General features: G+C 32.7%; 3 protein-coding genes and 2 long non-coding RNA genes across 10 annotated transcripts; 1 reads left to right on the forward strand and 4 right to left on the reverse strand.

Annotated features, from left to right (window-relative positions):
• Nucleotides 1-278: 278 nt before the first annotated feature.
• On the forward strand, nt 279-1,828 carry LOC146942635 (uncharacterized). The gene is made up of 4 exons (XR_015032793.1): nt 279-601; nt 721-777; nt 1,318-1,395; nt 1,587-1,828. It is a non-coding gene; the product is annotated as an uncharacterized LOC146942635 (long non-coding RNA).
• A 2,108-nt stretch (nt 1,829-3,936) lies between these two features.
• LOC146942636 (uncharacterized) lies at nt 3,937-4,423 on the reverse strand. Its single transcript, XR_015032794.1, has 2 exons — nt 4,294-4,423; nt 3,937-4,203 (listed from the first exon to the last, which is right to left on the reverse strand). It is a non-coding gene; the product is annotated as an uncharacterized LOC146942636 (long non-coding RNA).
• A 4,548-nt stretch (nt 4,424-8,971) lies between these two features.
• On the reverse strand, nt 8,972-11,806 carry LOC146942637 (U-box domain-containing protein 52-like). The gene is made up of 5 exons (XM_085756683.1): nt 10,395-11,806; nt 10,099-10,220; nt 9,741-9,946; nt 9,588-9,654; nt 8,972-9,495 (listed from the first exon to the last, which is right to left on the reverse strand). The coding sequence occupies exons 1-5, from the start codon at nt 10,665-10,667 to the stop codon at nt 9,306-9,308; spliced, it is 858 nt and encodes a 285-aa protein (XP_085612809.1). The 5' UTR covers nt 10,668-11,806; the 3' UTR covers nt 8,972-9,305.
• A 151-nt stretch (nt 11,807-11,957) lies between these two features.
• On the reverse strand, nt 11,958-14,729 carry LOC146942638 (protein kinase C-like zinc finger protein). 6 transcript variants are annotated; one of them, XM_085756681.1, is made up of 6 exons: nt 14,672-14,714; nt 14,122-14,258; nt 13,883-13,905; nt 13,750-13,797; nt 13,049-13,528; nt 11,958-12,849 (listed from the first exon to the last, which is right to left on the reverse strand). In XM_085756681.1, exons 5-6 carry the CDS (start codon nt 13,334-13,336, stop codon nt 12,253-12,255), a joined length of 885 nt encoding a protein of 294 aa, XP_085612807.1. In that variant the 5' UTR covers nt 13,337-13,528; nt 13,750-13,797; nt 13,883-13,905; nt 14,122-14,258; nt 14,672-14,714; the 3' UTR covers nt 11,958-12,252. The 6 variants fall into 6 exon arrangements, with proteins under 6 accessions (XP_085612807.1, XP_085612806.1, XP_085612802.1 ...); XM_085756680.1 differs by lacking the exons at nt 13,883-13,905; nt 14,122-14,258 and having other exon boundaries at nt 14,672-14,729; XM_085756676.1 differs by lacking the exon at nt 14,122-14,258 and having other exon boundaries at nt 13,750-13,905; nt 14,672-14,729.
• Nucleotides 14,730-16,362: 1,633 nt separating this feature from the next.
• On the reverse strand, nt 16,363-20,621 carry LOC146942639 (ribonuclease H2 subunit B). Its single transcript, XM_085756684.1, has 11 exons — nt 20,539-20,621; nt 20,354-20,442; nt 20,182-20,241; nt 19,514-19,615; nt 19,092-19,168; nt 18,469-18,592; nt 18,019-18,083; nt 17,654-17,723; nt 17,027-17,102; nt 16,842-16,920; nt 16,363-16,741 (listed from the first exon to the last, which is right to left on the reverse strand). The coding sequence occupies exons 2-11, from the start codon at nt 20,424-20,426 to the stop codon at nt 16,616-16,618; spliced, it is 852 nt and encodes a 283-aa protein (XP_085612810.1). The 5' UTR covers nt 20,427-20,442; nt 20,539-20,621; the 3' UTR covers nt 16,363-16,615.
• Between the last annotated feature and the right edge of the window lie 4,675 nt (nt 20,622-25,296).

Consider the following 25,296-nt stretch of genomic DNA (forward strand, 5'->3'; position numbering starts at 1 on the left):
ACCACAAAGATTTGTTTCATTCAAACTATTGTCTTAGAATAACCAAACTTTGCGGGCTATCTTTGACTTCGTCCTTCGTGGAATTATAAGACCGGAGTATTATACTTGAACCATATGTAAAAAAATAAAATAGTTTTAATCAATTTTTTTTACCATGATATTGATACAAACTTTCCACCGCCGTTTAACATTCCGTTGGGGAAACTGTGGGGCGAATTCTTTCCCTTCCAACCAGATTTAATCTTTTCTATATAAATTTATTTTAAGTTTATAAAGAAGAGTCCTGATAGGTAAACATCCTTATGTGGCAAACACCCTCCTACCTCCACACAAAAAAATGACATGTGGCAATGTGGGCCCCACACTCCACTGATTGTCTCTCTTTTTCTTTTTCCTCCCACTACAAAAAAACGCGCTTGTTTGTGGAGGTTTTTCCTTTTTCCTTTTTCCTTCCTCACACTCTCACCTTCGTCAACCTCAATCTCCCTCGCCGCCGCTTCGTTCCTTCCCAATAGGTGTAAGATCTGGCATGCTCCATCGTCTTTGATTCCTCACAAGCTTCGTTCCTTCTCTCAGAAGCTCACGCATGGATCCCAACCAGGTAAATTCAACGTTTTCTTCAACCATTCTTAGATCTGGTTTCAATTATTTCATTTTCTCTAGCAATTTCTTTGATTAGTATAATTAATTAAGATTTGTATGATTTTTCTTTTTGTGCAGTCTGTAGTTGAAAACTACTCCAATCCAAGGACTTGTTTCTTTCACGTTCTTTTCAAGGTTTAGTTTAATCAATTATGCTCATTCTTTTCATAATTTTTTGTTTTGTGATATAAGATACATGCATTATTTGCGATGTAAAATTTGTTGTGTTTTGTATTTGATAAGCTACGGCGTTGGCATTTTACATTCTATCGGCGCTCTTTGTTGATAACTTTGTTATCATTTTTGTGGTGACTGTTCTTCTTGCTGCTCTTGATTTTTGGGTGGTTAAGAATGTCAGTGGAAGAATTTTAGTTGGAAGTTGCAGATATGGGTTGTGAAATAATGTCTTTCTATTAAAATGTGTTTTAGGTGAATTAATGTCTCTTTTTATGGCCTCTGATTTTAGTTTTTATTGTAGTTTAGGTACAATATAGCCTATCGACTCATTTTGGTGTTCTGTAGAGCTGTTTGTTTGTGCGCAGGTTTGGGGGTTTTATTGCTGCAGAATCAGTGGCTTCTGGTGTGCTTTTAGGGAATCAGCTGCTATGTTCCTTTGGCTGTTTTTTGGTTTTGTTCCTTTGGCTGATTTTTGGTTTTATTGTTGATTGTTTTCAGCAGCATATTCAAGACGAAATTGATTGAGCCTAAGTTGAATTTGAAGGAAATCAAGATTGCCTTCATCTTTTAGAGAAGGTACATAACTTCTAAGTTCTAATTTATATTCTGACATATGGTTTAGACATCCTTTGGTACTCTACACATGCTATTTCAAGGGAAGACATCTTCTGGGTTCTAATATATATATTCCGACATATGCCTTAGACATCCTTTGGTACTCCACACTTGTATTTTAACTAATGAAGTGTTTTCTTTTTTAATTTCAGTCGAGCTTGATTCGTCTTTGAACGCGAGAGGATCATGTGGTGGAGGCAACATCTGATGTTTTTAGAGTATATGTTAGAGTTTTATGGTTTATATCAAACACCAAACCACACTTGGTTAGATGTTCAAGTCGTTATTTGGGAAGTTGAACAAGAGTAATATTTGTTGTATGTTTAGTTCTGATGATATCCCTTTTAGAGGAAGACATATTTTATGCCATTATGAATTATGTGTTGTATTGTTACATTTGATATTTAATTTTATATGAATATTTTTAACTACATATGTTATAATGGTTATGTGAGGATCCTGTTAGGTTGATGTTTGAGGAAGACGTTTGGGGGAAAGATATAATGAATGTTATAGCTTGTGAAGGTTGTGACAGGGTTGAGAGGCCAGAGACATATATGTATATATTTTGCCTAAAACGATATTATTTACTCCTGGGAAAGATAACTAGCCAAATATATGGTCTGTATGACCACATTTTTACAAATACGTGACCACTATTATTTCATAAATTAGAATTTGTCCGTCCTTCGGCGTGATAAACTTGCCGATTGTAAAACAGGTTATTTATGGTTGGAAATGCTTTTAGAGCAGTGATCAAATGAGATAATGCTTTCGATTCGCCTAAAACGATATTATTTACACCTGGTAAATATAAACTAGCCAAATATATGGTATGTGTGACCACATTTTTTAATATGCGTGACCACTATTTTTTCAGAAATTAGAACTTGTCCGTCTTTAGGCGTGATAAACTCGTAAATTGTAAAATAAGTTATTTATTGTTGGAATTGCTTTTAGTGTAGTGATCAAATTAGATTATGTGTTTGATTCACATAAAACAAGATTATTTATACATGGGAAATATAAACTAGCCAAATATATGTTTTGTGTGACCACATATTTTAAGGTGCGTGACCACTATTTTTTCAGAAATTAGAACTTGTCCGTCTTTAGGCGTGATAAACTTGCAGATTGTAAAAGAAGTTATTTATCGTTTGAAAGGCTTTTAATGTAGTGATCAAATGAGATCATGCGTTCTATTCGCCTAAAACGAAATTATTTACATCTGAGAAATATAAACTAGCCAAATATATGATATGTATGACCACATTTTTACAAATACGTGACCACTATTTTTTTCATAAATTAGAACTTGTCCATCCTTAGGCGTGATAAACTTGCCGATTGTAAAACAGATTATTTATGGTTGGAAATGCTTTTAGTGCAGTGATCAAATGAGATTATGCGTTCGATTCGCCTAAAACGATATTATTTACACCTGGGAAAGAAAAACTAGCCAAATATATGGTCTGTATGACCACATTTTTACATATGCGTGACCACTATTTTTTCGTAAATTACAATGTCTCGCTGACAATTGGCTTGAATTGTTTTTTTTTTTTTTGCACATGTAAGTTATAGATAACCAAATAAACGAACAATATAACCATAATTTGTCAAAGGCGTAACCATTTTTTCGTAAATTAGAATGTCTCACGACTAGTTTTAAACACATGAAAGAAAAAAAAACATGGTTACGCCTTTGTAAAATTGTGGTTACACACTTCAAATATTTGGTTATACATAATTTTCCTGTGAAAACAATATTATTTTAAGGCGAGTTATCACTGAAATATCAAAAGTGATAAAATGTAGTGAAAACAATATCATTTTAAGGCATTTTAAGGCGATATATGTATTCGAGTTTAAACTATTTACTCATTGTTTGATGATAATAAAGTGAGGTGAATGATCTTCATTGTTTGACAGACTTTAGGAAAACTATCCAAAAATGATATGCGTTTAACCATTTTTTAACAAAGGTGTAACCACATTTTATTTTCATGACCAAATTGTATTTATCACTATTTCACATGATATTAAGAGTTCAAGCAACATAGAATCTATATCTTTTGATATTTCAGTGATAAATTTCCCATTGATTTACAATAAATAAGGAATGTTTACAATACCTTAATATTACACATCCAAGTCAAAACATTACAAAGAAATCTGTCAATTATCAAAGAATCACTCATTCTTTCTTGAGCCATTATATCATGTTATGGTCCTTCCCATACACTTTTCATCTTTTCTTCTAGTACAACCAATCCCTCCTCTTTGTTAAACTGGTAATACAAGACCTTGACTTTCATGATTCCAAGATCTTTCTTATCTTTCACCTTGGGTATATCAAGTCATGACAATTGACAACAACCTAAATTGAAGCTTCTTTTCAGTTTGTACTTCCAGATCAAGGGGTGATATTATAATTCCATTCCCAATCGTTTATATTGCTCAATGTCATCATTAAAAACCTGAAGTGTTAGTTATTGAGTCTTCTTGCAATCAACTAATTTTTTTGATCCCAAACAACAAACACATTACTAATCATTATCAAATGCAAAATAAAATATGCCACAAAACAACTCCAAAAATGAAAAATTACATATGGGTCCAATTTATACCATTCATTCGTATATAGGTCTTCATATCCACAAGATATCGGAACGGAGTTTTCATAATTCTACTCCATTGCGCATCAGACAATGTTCGGTTAATATCTACCAACTTATTGGTACGGGGCATTTGAGTCTTTATTTGTGGCTGCAAAATCAACATTATTCATTCATTAATAGCATAAAACACAAACAATTACATACACATTAAACATCTCATTAATTAAATTGTACTGACACCAACATCACAATCCCTTTTTCGTTTGTTTTCGCTCATGATGTTGACCTTATCTGTTGTATACAAAAACAATTTCTATCAACATCAATTAAAACACACACAAACACCTATTCTCAACACACGTCACAAGAACGTTTTGAAAAAATTCATCTTGTAACTAAAATACAAACACATTTTACAATCACACGTTTTCCACAAAAATTGAAGAACGTTATAGAAATAATACTGTGACGAGTTAATGTTTTCCTATCTTTGTTATCATAGACATACTTACAAAAATTTATATTCACTTAACCATATTTTAACATATACGTAACCACATTTTTTCCTTCAAATTTCTAAAGCTTTAACCATTTTTTAACAAAAGTGCGACCACAACTCTTTGGACATATGTTGACACTAACTCTACGTGATATCATTTAGAGGAACAACCACATTTAGAGGAACAACCACAATCAAACTACAAAAATTGGAGAAAACTTATATCCATCAGATCATCCACTAACACTTGAACAAAATCTAACAACCTACCAATTTAATCAACATAATCCAAAATTTTATTAATAAAAATCAAAGTTAGCCTTGTTATGCAGTACTAACATATGTCCATCACTACTATTGCTTAACAACCAATAATCCTACCCAAAGTAATGCACACATCAGTTCATGAATAACTTCACCACAGTACTCTATTGCACAAAATATAGCCTGTCAAAGCAACCCCAAAGCACCTCAATAACTTCACCACAGTACTCTATTGCACAAAAATACAAGTCCACTGCTACAGTCTGAGGTCAGTAAAATATGTTGTAGCAAATATCACACCATAAACAATGCTTCTTAAGAGTACCACATATGCAGTACTCTATAACTATTGCACCACATTCACAAAATTATATGATTGACAATTATAAGACGTATCAATCAACAATACTATACTGTCATGCAATTCCACTTAATCTCACACTTTGATTTATCCACCAACTTTTTAATTAACTTACTTAACTCCCTAAACAGGAGTTGGATTGTCTAACTGCTACATCGTCAAACAAACCAGTCTCACATTAATTCTGCCCTTTTGAGTTTTTTTTTATCTTCCCTCTACTGTTTGATTTCTCATCTCATGTCCGATGTCCAATTTCAGTGATATACAATGTCGAGCTACGATGCACGAAATTTTTTATCCAAATAAAACAATAGTTTACTAAAATCCATTTAAATTATAAATATTGAAAGACTGTGTGTTAAAGAGTGTGGTGTCATCATTCCTCAAAAAATAATTAGTAAGTTTGGATGAAAAACAAGAATGGAAAAAAAAACTTATAATTCAAATTAAACTCATTTGAACAACTCATCCGACAAATCAAATGAGTGTGCCCTACATATCAATAGACTGTAACAATGTTTCAATCTATACAATGTTTTCTATTAAAATACTTCAATTTTCACCCCCACACGAAAGGAATGGAATGATAAAAGAATATGGCTTCAAATAACAAAATTAATTGACAAATTTCAAACTTACAGATGGGTTTGGAGCAAGAATCAATCTCCTTCGTTGTATTCGGATCGGAATTTGTTGGAACGATTTAGGGAGAGACGCCGTCGCAGAGGGTTGAGGGAGAGATGGAGAGATCCTTCGCAGAAGGTTGAGTGAGAGATGGAGAAATCCGTCGCCAAAGAATGGGTACAGAGATAGAGCCGTCGGAGAGAGGGTTGAGATGGAGCCGTCGGCTGGTCGCGTGGAGAGAGTCGCAAAATGGTGGATTTTTCCTTGCTTCTGTTCTTCGACCGTCAATATAGAGAGAGAGAGAGAGACAGATCTGAAATTTTTTCTTCTTTTTTGCCTTTTCTAATCTTTCATTTCAATTAACATAATGTTTTTTCATTTTTTTTTAATGCCAGGTCATGGGGTGTACCAAAAGGGTGTAGGAAAAGAGTGGTACACGGATCATTTTCCTATAAAGAATTCGTTAGGCTTTTAAAATTGTTTTAACACATAATGTGACCATGTATTTGTTTTGTTATGGTTATGATCAGGTGGGGCATACATAGGGAAATGAGTTTCTTGTCATAAATGCATCACACATTTACATATCTCAGACATATGTTTTAAATCAATGGTCCGAATCGTTTACAATTAATTTAAAAACTTCGTAATTTGAACTGTTCGATCTTCAATCAATGATTGGATTCAATACTTTGATAGCTATAGTGGTATCAAAATGTTTTCAATTATCGTATACATAGAGAGTTGATGGATATTTTAACCGTTCAACAATTTCTATAGTTCCAAAGTAGGGTTTTGGTAGGTTCATTTGTTCATAAACTAAAACAAAGTAAAATTGATAAAATTAACATATAAGTAACCTTGCTACGATTAGACTTCCTTAACTACTTTTCTAATGTATCATGGTGATCAATTATATACATTCAAGTTATCATCCATATCTTCACATGTCGTTCTTTGTACCTATTCGTTTCCGATAAACGACAAGTTATCTATTGTATTGTTTAACTGTTAACCAATATGAAATCATTTACGATCCGACAATGTTATGTGACTATAAACCTATGACTATTCCTCATATTTTGCATTCACATATGAATTATCCAGATCCATATTTTAAAATTTCTTTCCAAGCACTAATTAAATCAAAATATTGTTTTCACGAGTTGTCAATTCAGAAATGCATTAAGAACAAGGAGAAAACATCAATATATTGAGTAACAAGAATATATATGTTCGTCAAATCAAAAGTAATACATAAGAGTCATAGTTAACTACTTCTAATCTCAACAAAAGAGAAATTAGTTATTCATACTCAATAATGCTCATGAAGTGGTGGTAGCTTTAGACAAAGAGAAGAAATGAAGATGAAATAAACATCCAAGACGATTCATCACTCTTGAATAACGTCTCCTCCACCTTGCTAGCTTCATTTTAGTCTTGTCTCTCTGTATTTCTCCACAACATCCTCCAACGAATGAAGCTTGAGTTCTATTTACAGATGAAAGGTAAGTGGGAAATCGCTAGTTGATGTAATGTTGCTATGCAAATTGACTTTTTCTTCATTGTGAAATCTTTGTCAGACGTACTCCAAGTTACTAAACCCACTGCAAATTGCTAAGCCACCTGATTAGATCGCTTAGCGATTTTGCTCTTTAAGACTTCTTTAAATCTCTGACTTGAATTTGCTAAGCCACTAGTAAAACAGACTGAACTAAAATAAAGATTTTAGATAAAGAGAAGATGAACATCGAAAATTTAAACAGTTCACTATCAACCTGATAGTTAATTCAGTCATTTCAACCTGAAGAATTTTATACTAAACAGTCCTAGAGACCAAAACCATGAGAGTATACCTTTGTCAACTGATTATACACTCATCTTCTTAAAACTTCTTTCCCAGTACGGTCAATTCTTTTGAGGATCAATACCACTACTGGATCAGTTACAAGTTTTACAAAGATTTTGGAAAATAAATGTTGCCTCTCAAAATAATGTATATAAAAGTGGTTACAGATAATTGAAAAGAACTCAAAATGATTTTGATTCCCGATTCCGTTCAATGACTGTTTCTCTTCTCTTGGTATCTGACACTTGGAAAGATTGAACTTGATGTTGCAAAGTTCTGAGAGATAAAGTTCTTCTATGATGTAGGCTTTTTTTTTTTTTTTTTTTATAGTGCACAGAGCATGATTAATATCTGCAGGTAATCGTTGTTGAACGTTGGAAACCGCCTCTGGTGTCTCTTTGTTGTACTACCTTACTCCCATAGAGTCAGCTAAAATTAAGGTAGGTCGTGTTGAGATGATTTGCTGAATATGTCACTTCTCACCCTAACCTTTCACATTCTTATACTTTACTTCCTTTATTTAATGTCACTTGTCGAGTAAGCCTTAAATTAGGATTTAATTTGGGGAGATATGATGATGACTCTAACACTAATTAATGGACGTGCAGCGTCTTGAAATGTGATGAGTTAAACCATACGATTTCACTGCGGGAAGTTCTACTAGAATGTGTAGTTGCTCTAGACTATAGTTATATCAGAGTGTCTCTCTTCGATCAGAGTAACTATTCTCTTCGGAGCGCATTTATCCATAATAGTGAGCTTGCTTCATAGCAAGTATTTCTTTCAGTGTGCTTCCATACGATCTTCAATAATTGCCTTGACAAAGTGTTTTACCAGAGGATGACCTTGATGTTCTTGATAGAGTACAACCATTAGTTCTTCATGTTCTTCTTGACTGCGCACATTAAAAGACAATTTGTTCTCTTTTGAGTGTTTTTATCATCATAATAAAGGATAGATAATTGTTCTTCAAACCAACTTGGTTTTTACAATCTTTCCGTTTTTGTTGATGACAAACATGAACAATTTTCCTTTCTCAAAACAAATGTTCCTAAGTTGTTTCAGAGGCTCCCCCTAAATCTAGTATTACTTAGAATATATGTTTCATAAACACAAACATTTCAGATAATATTTGATGCAAAGAAATTATTATCATAAAATGTAAAAGCATGTAAATTTCTAAGTCTATCATGATATGATTGGCATTCTTAGTTTACAAATGTTTCTTTTTGTTTGATTTTATTAATTTAGTTCCTATAGTATTCTCAATAGTATTCTCTCCCTTTTGTCACCACAAAGAAGTGTGGAGAATAAAAAAATAATAGAGACAGTATATATTTAATCATAGGAAATTACATAGGAATGAAAGGTATGCGGGCGGCAACAACCAGCGCTGCTAATCCTTCTTGGATGAATAAACCAATTCTCCTAAAAACTACATCCATAGACCTAGGAGATACAACATTACTATGTAATTTTTTATTAAACACAACAAAACATAAGAGTACTTAAAAAATGTCACACAAACCAGCAAAATAACAAAAAGAAAACTTCAAGAAAATTCTAAGGTTTTAACACTCCTAGGGGCTTAGAATTTTGGCCAAGATGGTGTCCAAGACTTGCTGCATCTTTGCTCTATCGGCTTCTTCCTTCTCATATTTCTTCTTGATCACTTCGACAAGTTCTGAGAATGCCTCCTTCCTTTGTCACAAATTCCATCCGTGAAGCAGGTTGACTTGTTGACACATGTTCTTGACCTGATGCACTTTCTAGATACTCCTTTCTGATGCGATTCCATCTAGTATTGTAACCTGTCCCAGTGAATGCCAATGGTGACCTTAACCTACATCCAGTAGCATTTTTTTTTTTTTGTTGCTTTAGATGTCTATTTAAAATGCATCATTGATAAAACATTTGCTAAGTAATGTTGCATACCCGAATGGATATATTCCATCCCAAGATCTACCGGGTGCATCGACATCAAAAGAATACCTTTCTTGTTCTAAAATAAACCACATTTCTGTGAGCAATAAACATTTTGATATTACACATAATAGAACTAGATGTGTGATGATGCATGAATCTAACCTTTTACACTTTGTTCCAACCCCATGTTTGTGTCTAATTGGTCTATTGTGATAGTAGTTTGACTGGCTTGCAGAGGGGAAATTTTTGGAACAGAACTAGAAGCAAGTCGCGTTGATTGAATCTTTCCATTGCCAATCACATAGACTGTGCAGAAATCTGGTGCCCCTTTTGACACTGTTCCAGAAATATCTGTTGCCTTGAATATTCTGATAAGAAAAAAGAATCCATCGGTAATGGAATATCTTAAATTTACATATTGATTATTGTTTGTGTTAATTCTCAGAAGGGATGGTAGGAAACTATAAGCTAGAAGTAAAATTTGCAAAATGTGATGCTACTTAGGAAAATGGATGCATACTTGTGCAAACTAGTTTTTGCTGAAGAGCCAAGAATCAGATGCTCAATTCCTACTTGAGAAGCATATTCAATCAATGCCTTTGATACATCTGCATCTTCTAGTAGTACCCTCTTGCATTTTATCTTAGCCACCAAAAGAAACAAAATAAAACAAAGAGATAATAACCACTATTGCCAAAAAATACTTGTTGTATTTCATTTCCACAATCATGTTTGATCCCCAAACTTAGAATTGTTGGTCATAGATAGCATTGATATTTTTACTTTAATTTTTTCTGTAAAAAAAATGCAACTTACATCTTTGCGTGTACAGAAGACGCAATATGGGAGGAACATGTATAGAGCATCTGCATCTGGTTCTTTACATATTAATAAACTGTCATTGTAATTGTCATTAGCATTTATCTCTGCATCTGGTGCCAGAATTTTGACATGGATGAGAATCACATTTGCATTTCTTGTGAGAAGATTATCAATAGCCCATTTGAATGCACGGTGGCTCTCCTTTTCGTTGTTTACTGCCACTGCTATTAATCCATTTACACCATCCTTCTTCTTCGGCAACGACATTCCTCTCTTTGCACCAAAACTCTTGATGTTCTTTCAATAGACCCAAACCAAACTTTAAGTTAAAAAAAAAAAAACTGTCTCTCTCCCTTTTGCAAAATAATAATAAATAGCAAAAATTAATACTAAATATCCAATGTGTTTGATTGGTTTACTTTGTTTCAGGTTATTTTGGTGTTCAAAACAAAATAATAGTAAATATCCAATGTTCCTCGTACAACAACAAGTAGCAACTGTTTTTGGCGTTTTTCTACCATTACTATTTTGAGAAATTTTCTCAAGTAGGAAAACCACAAAGCTTGTTTCATTCAATCTCTTGTCTTAGAATAACTAAACTTTGCGGGTTATCTTTCACTCTGTCCTCCTTGAAATTACAATAGTGACCTAATAAGACTGGATTGTTAGATTTTAACCAAATGTAATGTAAAAAGTCGTTAATATGTATGTATAGGTTTATTTTAAGCTTATAAATAAGTTCGTTAGATGTTAAAAATTTCTTAAACACAGAATATGAGCATGTGTTGGTTTTCTTATTGTCATGATCAGGTGGAGCATAGATACATATATCAGCGAAATAGGCATTTTAAAAACTGACTCGGTGATAGTTTCAGTAAGGGTACCGAGCCACTTATCGAATCGTATGACTGGACCAAGTGACTCGGTCCTTACATATTTGTTTGCGCCGGTTAAAAAACAAAAAGAGACTCCGTTAGACCCCCACAATCTTGCAAAAAGCCCCCATATATAATCGGAAGATAATTTCTGATGGCGCAAACATATCGGAAGTAACACACCTTCCGATCAGCTTTTTTTCCACTAAAACTTATAGAGGTTCTACATTTCAACATGCCTTTCTTCCAATTCGAGCAAAATGACGAGCCTATATAGCAATTTCTTCCACTACATAACCAACCCAACACTTTGATTGAGCTGGACCTATCATTGGTTCTCGGTTGGACCGGTCTGCACTGGTTTTTAAAACTACGGCTATTTCAGAAGAGGTTATGTAACACAATAATAACTTGAAAAATAAAGCAGCAAAAAGTACGAGGAACATATGGAAAATTTAAACTGTTCAATATAAGAAATAATTTAATGTAACCCATAAGGCACAAGAGATATTGTCTGTCTCAACCCTTTGGTTTTATAGAAAGAAACCGTGATAATTTGGACTTTAGAGATGAGATAAGTTAAGTCTAACCAATGATTAGATCAGCCAGGATTTGAAGGCACATGAGATGTTATTTGTTCAAAAGAATCTAAGAAATATACTGAAAGAAAAAACCATTTAAATTTACTAGAGGACATAGTAGTCGTATATATAGCCAAATAAGTATACAAACATGCTCTAAATATATCCCATACACTTCTAAAGGAAGGGACTTACCTAAACTTTTCATTAAATGATAGAGTAATTGATCTGCTCAGACATTTCCCTTACAAAAACTTACCCTTCAAATAGTAGGCTTTAACAACTTAATGATAGGAACAAAAGACATGAATTATCTTATGTTTCACAGTTTGAAACCCATAACTACCAAAGTAGCTCATGAATATAAGTGGTTGCAATCTTGTGTGATTCTATTCTCTACCAACATTGGTCATTGTTGACCTTCTCAAGACAACTAGGATGAAGATCATAGTCACAAACATCACAAGAGAATGTCCAGAACTTGCCTTGTTTCTTACAAGAATCACATACATATGCTTTGGCCATATCCAATTTAAGTACATGTTCATGCTTGATATCCTCAACCTGTTGAGGCAAAGCCTCTCCTTCCTTTCTCAGGGCCGCTTCTAAATCTCTTATCCTCGATTCAGTAAATGGAAAAGCTTCTGCTCCGTATGAGGAGATCATGAACTGTCCATTCAAACTAATGACTTTTCCATCTGGTCCAATGAAAACCAAAGCTGGAATTTTTTTTATATCAAAGATTCTACAGAGGTCATGCCTTGTTCTGTCTTCATATGGGATAGCAAGCCAAGGCATGCTAGTTCTGTTGACATTGAATTCTTTAAGGTCCCTATCTGTTGAAACTAAAACAATCTCAAAGCAGTGGCCTTTTGTATCCTTCAGATTGTTGTATGCATCTGCAAGTTGAATGGTGAAGGCATGACAAGGAGGAGACCAGTAAGCACCGAAAAATAGCCCAACAGTTTTCCCGGCTAGTTCAGATACAAGCACCTGCAATGCAACGATGAAACATGTCATGTTTTTTTACAACTAGAGAATTCCATAAATGCACTCTAGGACTTGACATCAAGGTTTTTAATGTCCACGCAATAGCAACGCCTGCATCAGCCATATTTGACCGCAACCACAATTTAAAATCGTGATTACTACTACATAGTAAACAAAAACTTCAAGTAGGGCTTTAAGATACCTTTCTATCATCTCCTGAAATGAGAAAGTTGCGTCCTCCATGTGTCAATAATTCATCCAAATTTACTTCTTCGCGTTTTCTTTTATCTATGGCTTTCAATTCCTCATGTCTCTTCCTTGTGAAAGGAAATGCATCAGCACCATAATCCTCAATCCACTCAATCATGTTTTTGTCAACAGTTAAGGCATCAGAACATAATGGAATGAATGATGGGATTCGATCAACCCGATATCTATCAATCAGTCTTCTATTCAATTTTGCATCAAATGGGACAGCTAGCCACGGCATACTCTTGATGTGTTCTTTAAACCCATCCTCGTCATGGTCAAAGGAGATGAAGATGATCTCTATATTTATCCCTCTCTTTCTCAGTGTTTCATAAAGATCAACAAGATGAGGAATGAAAAGTCTGCAAGGTCTACACCAGTTGGCAGAGAAAAATAGACAGATGATTTTCCCATTGCAATCAGACAAGGGTACCTAATCTCATGATTCAAAGATGGAAAACATTAGCTAGTTTAACCAAGATCACAAAACTAAGCAAATTATGGAATTTGTTTTCTTAAACCAGATTTTAGTGTCGCAACAGGGTCAGAACATGCGCGCGTGCACACACATAATACAGAACGAGAATTCTCAAGAAACTAAACTACAATATATATAAATTTTTGAAGAAGTAAACTACAGTATATATTATATACCTTCCCTTCACAAGATAAAAGGAACTCAACACCTTCAGCTGCAAAAACCTTCAGAACATCAAAGCTGTCAGCATATAATTCAGCTTCAAAATTTAGCCCTGCCATAAGAGCCTCAGAAAACAGATGTACTCACTTCTTTACAAACTTTTTTGAAACCTAAATAATCAAGGATAAGCAAAATATGAGTTCTAAAAGAAACAACTAAAATTGATTATATAACCTTATCGATAAAAACATAACCCTCACACCTCACACTTGTTGAATACTTTTGCAAGTAAAGATAGACCTAGAGACAAAAGCAATTCAGATTCTTGCAAGGGAATCTTTTACTTTTTTCAAAAAAAATTAAGACACAATCCTGCAAGGTTGTACCTATGTGACGTGTGAATAAAGAATACAAAGAGTTTATGATGATCACGTAATATGGGAGGATATTCCTGTGTAAGAAGATGATTCTGCCAAAGTGTTTCCTAGAAGCCTCTCCTAATGGCACATCATCACCGCCTTCTCTAAACCACACATACATACATCACTTGGTTGATTTGTATTATTTTTATATTATCACATCTTTCAATGGTTTTCTTAGGAAATATGGTTGATACATCTCATACATGTTCTGATTTTTTTTTTTTTATGATCATACATATCTTAATAAGGAGACAGAAATATATTACATATCTGTATGTGTAAAAAGGATTAGGTGGGACCAAGTGTAATTAGATGATGGTAGATAACAAAATGCTTAATTTGTGTGGGAGGGAGTGTGTGACTCAAGCAAGCATTACTTAAACAAAAACTAGATTATTGCTGCAATGAAAAACTAAAGCAATTTAAAGTAGGTACAAATGCATGTTGTTCTGCAAATTAGTATTACTATTAGCAAAGTGAATTGTTAATACAATTTTTGGAGTGAAAAAATTACCTTAAAGATGCAGAGAGAAAGGGAAGGAAGAGGTTGAGTCTCCAAGAAGAAATGAGATGATGTTAGAACGGTGGGACAATATACACTTTTAATGTTTATATGACGTGGTAGGGTAGGAAGAAGACTTTGTTCCTTATCCAATAATAAAACGTACTTTATTTATTTTAAAATATCATTTATATTAAGTTACATGATCTCATTTTGACAAAAATACCCATCGACTGACAACAAAATATACGCCATTGTGGATTTTCATCATACCGTTTATGTTATTTTAGGATTTTCTTCTTCAAACTTAAATTGTTTGGTTATTTGTTTTTTTCCTTTTTATGAAGAGCATGGGCATATGCGTTTACTACTAAAAAGGATATGCTGACAGTATTTGGGCAGCTGCAAGTACGCGGATCTAACTCTTATTTTTGAATAAATATCTGACTCTTTCATGTGCTTAAATTAATAATATTTGTTTTACCTCAAAAAAAAAAAAAAATATATATATATATATTTGTTTGTTTTAAATTAATAAAAAAATTAAAACCAATGTAATAGTTAATTATGATAACTTTTTAAATATTTTTACAAATATATCTATACAAAAAAATCGTGAAACAATAAATACATCCATTGATATTAAAAAGGTAAAAGTTAAATAAGGGGTACACGTCTTTTAAACAATAACTCTACCATAAAAATATGATATTTTCTTATATATAGAAACATTTTCTTAAAAGAAAAATCTTATAATAAAGATCGGAGGTAGTATTATTGTAATTTTAGATTATCAATAAAACATTAGGATGAATAACAATGAAATTTTATCTCACTAAATAAAATCAGCTACATGAATAAAACTACATTATACTATTATAAAATTTTGTTCAATAAACAAATAATTTTTCCCTACACATGCTTGCATACTTAACTAACTATTATTACATTTTCATAATTTAAGTTGCATTAGCATAAAAGTTACGTAGATGTTGTTGATGTCAATTTTTAACTTATTAAAAGAAATCCACCGCCATCATCCTAGGAGATGCTCCCTCTAATTTTTCAAGTGTTTTATTTGAATATCTATCTTAGTTTTTAAGTGTTTTATTTAAATATCTTTATTTATTACTGTATCAATTTTTTTAAAAGATTTTATTGTGATATCTTTATTTTATACTAATTAAACACTAACCGTTAAACAATATACGAGAAAATGTATTGGTAACTAAAGTACAACATAGGAAAATAATATTGAAACATTTAATAATTTTAGTGTAAGTAAAAATATTAAATTTTACACCAACATACAATAAAAACTCATTAAAACTCATAAGCTTACCGTATAAAGCCTTAAACCCACTTTTTCAAAATAACTTAGTGCCTGTTTGGTTTGGAGTTTGCAACCATAAACGCACGTCCGCGGATTTCACAGCAAAACTGCCGTGATTTCTAAAAGCTATCATTTGAAGCTTTTGCATTAATGTGGTGAGTTGCTGTGGTTTTAAAGAAAACGTGGTTTGCAAAACGTGAAAGCAAACGGATATTACAGATAATAAATATTCATTGGACAAAGTATGCATCCTTTCTAACTGTCCCCTAAAATAATTGTTTTTCAATCTATGTAAAACGAATGGAAGGAGGCATTCTTTGACTCGAATTTGAGATATGCCACGAGATGAGGGCTTAAAAAGTTATGGATATTTAATTTTAATGGTAGGTAGATAACATATGCTGCTGCAAATAGGAATATTTTGTTTTTGACGGGTGCTACAAATAGGAATTTGCTGATGATAAAATCTCGAATTAAATTAAATAGCATTAACATAGACCCAGAAAAAAATAGCATAAAATGGACGGTACAAACCAGGATATGACTCGGTGCTTATCCACAACTCGAGTCTTGGTGTCTAGAAAATGATACAACATGACAATGACCAATTTCAATGGAATGGGTTAGTTTCTCCTTCGGGAGGCCCTAGTAAACATATCTTTGATGTTATGTGATTCCGTCTCCACTTTCATCTTCTTTGCTTGTCTACCCTTCTTCACAATTGTAGGCTTCTTATCATCACTCTGTTCCTGATAACATTAACAGTAGCACATGTTTTGAGCAAACAATTACAATCCAAATTCCAAAATAGCAAATTCCAGACTCATTCTTATTGTGTCCAGTAAATACCTGTGGTGCATTATACAAACCCAAATTACTTTCCTCAGCATTTGCTTGTGCTTTTCCTGTAACCTCAAGTATGTTTAACCTGCAAAAGCAAAATCTACTTAATTCCAATCCAACCGTGGTTATTCTTATAATTACAAGGAATATATAAGTAAAATGATCATAGAAGACATTCTCAAAGGCCATACTTAAGATGGTTACACAAAGGCTGCAACCAGTGCTCTTCATTTAAATACTCTGCTAATATAGAAACTGCATCAACCACTGCATGAGTAACATCAGTAGTTAAATGAAGGGAAAAATTTGTGAAATGAAAAGATCAGATATGCACTAGTTTGAACGGAAGCATCACCTACGCACCGTCTATATTTACAATCAAGGGATTTGAGGAATATTGCTAAGAAAATATGCGCGCTTCAAGTATTTTAGCTATCAATAAATAAGATCAATTCAACTATTCTATTTCCATTTTCAAAGTTGAACAACCAATTTAACATAATTATTTGTTTCAATGCAATATACTGGGTAATATATTAGTCTCTGTCCAAAAGAATTTCAGCCTGCATTTACACAAAATTTATTGTAGACATCATTTTCACAAGTTGCAAGTGTACCCCTCATCATCATTGTGCAAGTATACATAATACAACTAAAGGCATTAATCTGAGAGCATATGCACAAGTACACACTTCAACGATTCCCTTTATAACTATTTTCCTTTTCCTTATACAAATATATCTGTCTTCTTAATTTAACCTCAAATAGAATAAAATTATCCAAAAGCTAGCAGAACAAAATGGTAATAGAAAATTTACTCGTGTCTTTCTCTGATTGAGCAGCATAGTTTTTGTCCAACTTTGGTAGTGTCTGTTTTAGCTGACAAACCTAAAATACGAGAAATCGAAATTAAAAACATCAATAACAGTGAATTTTTTTGTAGCAACAAAACAAGGGGATGGTCTAAAAGCATATACGGAAGACAAAAAGTAAGCTACAATGTAAACTCCTTATAAATCAAGCTATATAACAGGAATGACGTAAGGTTTATGGTATGACGATGATGATGATGGAATTACTAGGCAAATGCAATTATACTGTGTATGCTAGTTTTTGGGGGATTCAAAGTTATACAAACTAAATATAATAATAATAAAGAAAATACAAGGAGATATAGACAAACCTTATAGCACAACCAACGCAGAACCTTGGCATCATCGAGTCTAAAGAATTTTAAGGATCCAACTTCTGCATATGCACAAGGATAGAAGAAAGCAGATTTAAAATCACCACACTAACATTCAATTTCCGTAACTAAAGATAAAATATGATCTCATTACAGTAGAAGTCAAATCTTTCAGACAGAATTACTGCAACACTAGAGAGGGAATCTATCCTATCACCTAACATAGAACTACCGATACACGGAGCCGGGAGAATTAAGCAAAAAAATTAACAATGAGGTCACCATACTTGGCACTTAACCAGGATAAAAGACACAAAGCCAACCATGGACTTCTCATTTAAATTTTCTTTCTTCAGTATCTGCCCATTGAACTACCTAAATTGTACAAGTGGCCAAAGTCCAAACTGAAGTTGTAAGTAGAAGGTATACAAAATACAAGAATACTACCTTTGACTTCACAAACTACTTGCATACAGTTCTCAACAAGGGACATTAACTGCTGATAGCCTGGATACCCGTCAATAAACAAGATCTCATCCAATTGCCTGAATTTGCCAAGATCATCGCCTTTCTGCATGCATTTTAAAGAACCAGTGATATGCAATTATGCATGATACAATTTTTTCGGGGTCGGGACATAAAATTTACACCTAATTAATCCTTCACAAAACTCAAAAGTAGAGGTTTAGCAAACCTCGCAGATAAGGCATATCTTTGACTATGTGTGGGTTCCTTTATCTTTAGAAACTTATAGCTATTACTATTAGGGTCTGTTTGGATTAACTTATTTGAGCTTATATACTAGCATAAGTACTTGTGAAACTATTTGGCAGAGCTTGTGAGGATAGCTTATGTGAAAGAAAATTGACTTTATTTTATCTTTTGTAAAGAAATAACTTATATATATAAACACTTACAAGATAAGTGTTTATGCTAACAACACTGAATATCAGATGTGCAACTAGAACTTTATTTGCTTTATCAGCTACAATTGACGGATGAATAACTCAAATGGGAAAGAACAGGAAAAATAAATGACTACTGTCTTGCAATTTCCAAACAAAAATTACCTTCATCCTTGCTTCCTCGAATAAGGGCAACATGATGAAAACAGGATCAACAGGTGTGGATAAATACAGTCGACCATCTGTTAAAGAACAAAACATAATGATGATAAAAATGAGAATATGTGCAAAAATCATTGTTTCACTATAGTTTGGTCGCAAGTGAAAAACCTGGAAAACTTAACAAGAGGAATCGTCATGCTTTCATCTAGAGAAAGATAAGTAACAATATTTATGTTGGTTAGAATTACAAGAACAAAGGATAAGATGAGCATGAACAGAGACACTATTTCAAAGAAAAGCATAAGCTAATGATTTCATGAAACATGAGGTTGATGATAAAAATAATGTACCTTGGTACAATAAAAACAAAAAGTGGAATTGAAAATGCATGCATTGCATTTTATTTTAGATAATCAAACATCTACCTTCACTTGTATAATCTCCCAAAAACCAAGATCCGTACAAGTTCTTAAACCATTGAAATTCTTGAAGCACCCCATTCACAAAGAGATATTGTGTTGCATTTCCTGCCAAACAAATGATAACATATGTAAAGGAGCCAAAAGAAGAGAAAGCATGATAAAGGTCGGAAAGCTCAATGAGGATCAACTCCACAAGAAAGACTAATAGCAAAGTGGTACAAGTTACAACATTGTTAACAGAACAATATCAAGTTATAATGAACACGTTAAGTAATAAAGATAAGCAAATTAGAATAAGGACATGTTTGGATTGGTATATTGAGCTAGTTTACTGGTATAAGCACTTATGAAACTGTTTGGCAGAGCTTATGAAAACAGCTTTTGATGCATCAATAAGTTGTTTTCCGTTTTTTTTTTCTTTCATAAGTTCACCATTATAGCTTAAGAAAACAGCTTAGAACTTGTATGAAAACATAATGACTTTATTGTATCTTTTACTATATAGATATTTTATACATGAGCACTTATATGATAAGAGTCTAAGTTATTCAGCGCTTAACTAAGATGTTAATCCAAACCAAACATAAACCACGTGTTCTGCGGAAAAGAAAAAAAAACAAGATAAGAAGAAGATATGATTATTATGAATGGTGGAATATGATTTCAGTTACCAGATTTGGGATTTCGGAGCAATATCATACGTCCCAAAGCATTTGCATTTGCACCAAGATCTGCAGTTGCAAGAAGAATACAATTTTGAGAAATTAACAGCAGCAACACATTACTGTAAATTAAACAAAAAAGCAAATAAAATATGTTAAAAAAAATGAAGAGTATTATTACCGGGGGCAACGAGAACCCGGGATTCCTGAACGCCTTCCCACCAACTCATAGCCAGTGGCGTACCCAGGACCATAAGTAAGGAGTGAAAACTATTTAACATCAATTAATAAGGTTCATTTAGACATTATAACAAGCATGTAATATACGAATGAGATAAACAATAGAAATATTAATGGTTAAACCACCGTGAATCAGTGAGTCAGCGACGGCGAATATGGTGAAAGCGAATGACAATGTCCAAACCACCCTCAACTCTGCCCGTAACTGTGAAGAAGAGAGAAAGAAAAAAGTATTACTTTTCCCACCCTAAGTCTTTCCTCGCGCGCCCTATTTTTTTCAATTTTACCCCTGGTCCGGATTTCGTATTCTGGAATGAATTGTTAGTATTTTTCAGATGATTTTGGATTTTAAAATCCGAAATAGTATTTTAGCAGAACTTTTGCAATTTTAAGCTCTACAATTCGTAAAATAAAATGCGAATAAAATAAAAAACGGAAATAAAAAGACACAAACATAAAAACAACTCATTTTATTAATATATGGACAGTACATTACAATAATTTTCAAGCTTTTTAAGCTTATTACATAAGATCCTAAATCTATTTCTAATCTCCTAAGAGCCTAATTCTAATCTCCTAAGAGCCTAACCACTGGTATGTGATAGGACATACCATTAGTTTGGCTATTGGAGGAAAACTGGAGGAGGAGGGAAGAGGAGGGTGGGAAGAAGAAACCAATGCCCCTGAGGGAGGTGGGGGGTGCTCAGACTTACGCCCAGACAGGCGAAGCTAAGAATCACACTGACCCACATGACCCTCAGATGAACCGCCCTTCGTTGCAGTGCGGTTCCATTCTCATTGACCGTTCATACAAACCCTGAAAGTTTTCAACGAGGCCCTTATCTATGAAAGGCCAACGATGGAAAACCATGGTTGTAGAAGGAAGAAGAGGAGGAGTGAGTGGGAGAGGATGGTGTGAGAAATGGTGGGGTTTGGAAGGCTATTTATAGGGAGGGGTTGGTCAAAAATGGTTGGGAGGCAATAAATTCAGTCAAAAAACATGGTAAAACACATTTTTTTGATTTGACCACTGACAAAAACGTGTGGTGCAGACCATCGGCCATGACACTGATGCATTCTGGAATATACAATCCGGAATGCACCTTTGGTTTCCGGAATATACTTTCCGGATTAATGCGATAATGGTGAACGAGTGAAAAGTTGGCACTTCCTGTAGGGCTAAGGACATTCCGGAATGTAAAATCCGGAAAGATTCAGCATTGGATTCTTTTGAAAGAGAGCCATTAATGTGGGTTTGGACGGTTACAACCACTAACACGTTTTCATTGACGATATTAAGGACCTATGACTTGTTTAAGGCTATAAATAAGCTTCCATCTTCAACAAATACATTCATTCTTCACTTCACCTCTTTTCTTCAATTTTCTTCAAATGTTTTTAGTTTTTTAGGGGTGTCGGTGGTGTCATGGTCATTGTTGACCGTTCATATGAACCCTGCAATAGCATTTCAGCTTGTGTGGGGTTCATATAACGGTCAACAGAGACCCTTGACATCAAAGAAAGACACAAAAAAGCGCACAACATCTGGTCCGGATTTAATTTTCCGGAAATCACTAACAATACGGTCCGGATTATATAATCCGGACTAGGGGTATTTTTGGAAATTTTGCAGGGCGCGCGAGAAGGCAGTAGGGCGGGAAAAGTAAATCTCAAGAAAAAAAGCGGCAAAATGGAAATGGTGCGCGCGCCAATCCAAACCGGAACAAATCCAAGGGCCTTCAGGGTCGGCTCAATCGGGCCCATTCCATTATTTCTCACTATCCACAATCTTTTTTATTTTAATTTTAATACTCCCTCCATCTCATAATAATAGTTTTTTTTAGCAATTTTTTCTTTTTCTCAAAATAATTGTCACTTTAGAATATCAATGCTGCATTTATTTTTTTCCATTATTATACCCTTATTTATTAAATTTCATCCAACTTATTTACTCCACTAACTACAATTAATAAGGATATTTTAGTAAATGATATTAATTTTTACCATTGATATTTTCAGCTAGATTAATTATTTCTTTACCGGTATATTAATATTTATTTTATATTTTTTTCTTCAATAAAAAATAAATATTATGTTGAAAACATAAATTAACTCTCCCAAAAAACCTAGTTTTTTCTTCTTCATCCATCAAAGAGGGATGATTTAGGGTCAATTTTTGACCTAAGATCACCCGTAACTCGTTTTTCCCTTTCCCTTTTATTGAAATAAGTGATTTTTCACATCTATTTTATTTTTTTTCGTGATTTTGTCGTCTTAGTGTGATGTTGTTTTGTTTGTCGTCTTTGTGTTTGTTGTTTGTCTTTCTTATTTTGTTAAGTTATTTGTTCGGTTTAGATTGTCAGATCAACTTCGATCCATTGTAGACCCAATCAATAACTTTGACGTTGTCAACGTTGAAAATCCGGAGACATGAGTATTCCGGAGACTTGAATATAATTTGTGTAGGCTTTTGTACTTTGTCGTTTTATGCTGTTAACATGGATGTTGTGAGTTTGTTCGCAGATTCATCATTTTTGTTCTTAACTTTTAGCGAATTTGCATTGTATCGATGTACTTTATCAATTTAAATGAATGAATGAATATCATTTATTTTTGTCAAAAAAATAAAATAAATTATCTCTCTCCCTCTTAAAGAATATAATTGTAAAAACAATACTCCATTTGGTAGCAATTATAAACAACTTTTTAATCTTTAAATTCATTCAATAAATGATGTATGTGGATATTAAACCATGTAATTTTGCCAACTTTCTTAATATTACTATCAACTTTCTTTTTCTTTTTTCTTTTGAATAATTACTATCAACTTTCTTAATTTTGCCAAAAGACTTGTGTATTTAGGGACGAATGTAATACTCACTCTGTCCCTAATTATAAGCCTTTTTTGAAAAAAAATTTAGTCTCTAAATATAAGTCCTTATACAAATTACTAGACGCATTTATTATTTTTTTCTTTAGCATACCCCTAATTAATACTACCTCCGTTCCTTTTTAATTGTCACATTTTGACATTTTACACAAACCAAGACAATCAATAAATGTTGTTACTTTTGATACAATAATTTCTATTTTTACTATAATAACCTTATTTATTTAATATCTCATTACATATATTTCTCTCTCCACAATAATAAATAAGGGTAATATTAGTAAAATAACATTTAATGTTGCATTGAACTATGTAAAGTGACACTTAAATAGGAACAAAAAAATTCTTCAAAAGAGACACTTAAAAAGGAACGGAGGGAGTACTAATAATCTGAACTGAAATATTAAAAGTCAAATTAATACTATAAACAAATGATAATTTAGTAAAATTCACACATAAACTTGCATATTAACTATACTGCCAACTTTTCTTAATATGTGTGAAATTATTCAAATGAGCTTATAATAAGGGACGATGGGATTATTATTTTAAGTAAAATTTATTATGTTATGTGTGTTTTTATAAATGACAAAAAAGTGAGTGTAAAGCAGCACACCATTGCTTGCACATTGCATCTCGACATCATATACTATTGAATTCTGACATTGAGGCAAGAGTAAAAATAATTTATACACCATTATGTCATTATTATAAGCAAAAATTTATATTTTAGATTTATTTAACTAATGATGTGTATGATTTTTATTACAGACCACATATATCATTTAATGCATAAATCTAAAATATTGATTTTTGCTTATAACAATGACCAAAGAGTGTACTATTTAAACTTGTTTATTTAATGGTCTAACAAAATTTTAAAACACGTCCTTACCCTTGATATCATTTTCCATCTGATTCATAGTATTAATTAGATACATTATTTACACAATAAACTTTAAAAGATTTTTTTTTCTATACAAGACCCGAAGATATTTGCTAGGATGTTTTATAATCTAGCAAAATAGAATCGTATGACGATAAAATCTAATTGGATGGTTGTGTAAAAAAATAATATTTATAATAAAAAAATTAACAATTAATGATTATGATTGTGTTAATGTATAGAATTTATTTCATTTACATCAAAAAAACAAAATAAATATAGAATAATATAGAATTTTTATTTCATTTACATTAGACTTTATTTTTATTTAGTTTTATTTATAACAACATCAATCTATTTTTAATTTGCTTGTCTCTCTTTTATTCCTGCCTCCCCTCCTATTTTTCGTCATGTATATACCTTTTTTTTAACATAGTTGGAGTGTATTATTGCATTTCTTATGATGATGCTTTTGTATGCCTTAATAATAATATATATATATATATATATATATATATATATATATATATATATATATATATATATATATATATATTATTGCATTTCTTATGATGATGCTTTTGTATGCCTTAATAATAATTTTTTTTTTTTTTTTTTTTATATATATATAGAGAGGCTTTGTGTGGAAGGGATGAGTAACTTCCCAGGTAATCACGAGGAAATAATAGAAGAGTCTTTGTAAATTAAACTAGAAGCCTAGAGCTTTCCATCTTCCTAGTTATAGCTGGATTGATGTGACGAGGAGTGGTTATATAGCTTAAAGTTGAACATAGAACTAGGAATTAAATGCCAAAAAATCTGACGAGTCTTCTTGTGATGGTTTTAAAAAAAATTTAATAGACAAAGTGACATTAACAACTTTTTTCTTTTCTTTTGAAGAAAAAGTGACATTAACAACTTGAAAATACACTAAAACGAAGAATCCTAAGGCTGTGTTTGGTAACAACAAAAAGCTAGCTTATAGCTTCTTGAATTAGCTTATAAGCTTGTTGGATCAAAATGTGACGTGTTTGGTAACAAGCTTTTCTCATGAGCTTATAGCTTTTTTTGAAAAGCTATTTCAAGTAGCTTTTGAGCTTGTAGCTTA

This window comes from Medicago sativa, chromosome 3, assembly GCF_051527215.1.
Source record: "Medicago sativa cultivar Bolivia chromosome 3, Bolivia_mono, whole genome shotgun sequence".
Lineage (NCBI taxonomy): Eukaryota > Viridiplantae > Streptophyta > Magnoliopsida > Fabales > Fabaceae > Medicago > Medicago sativa.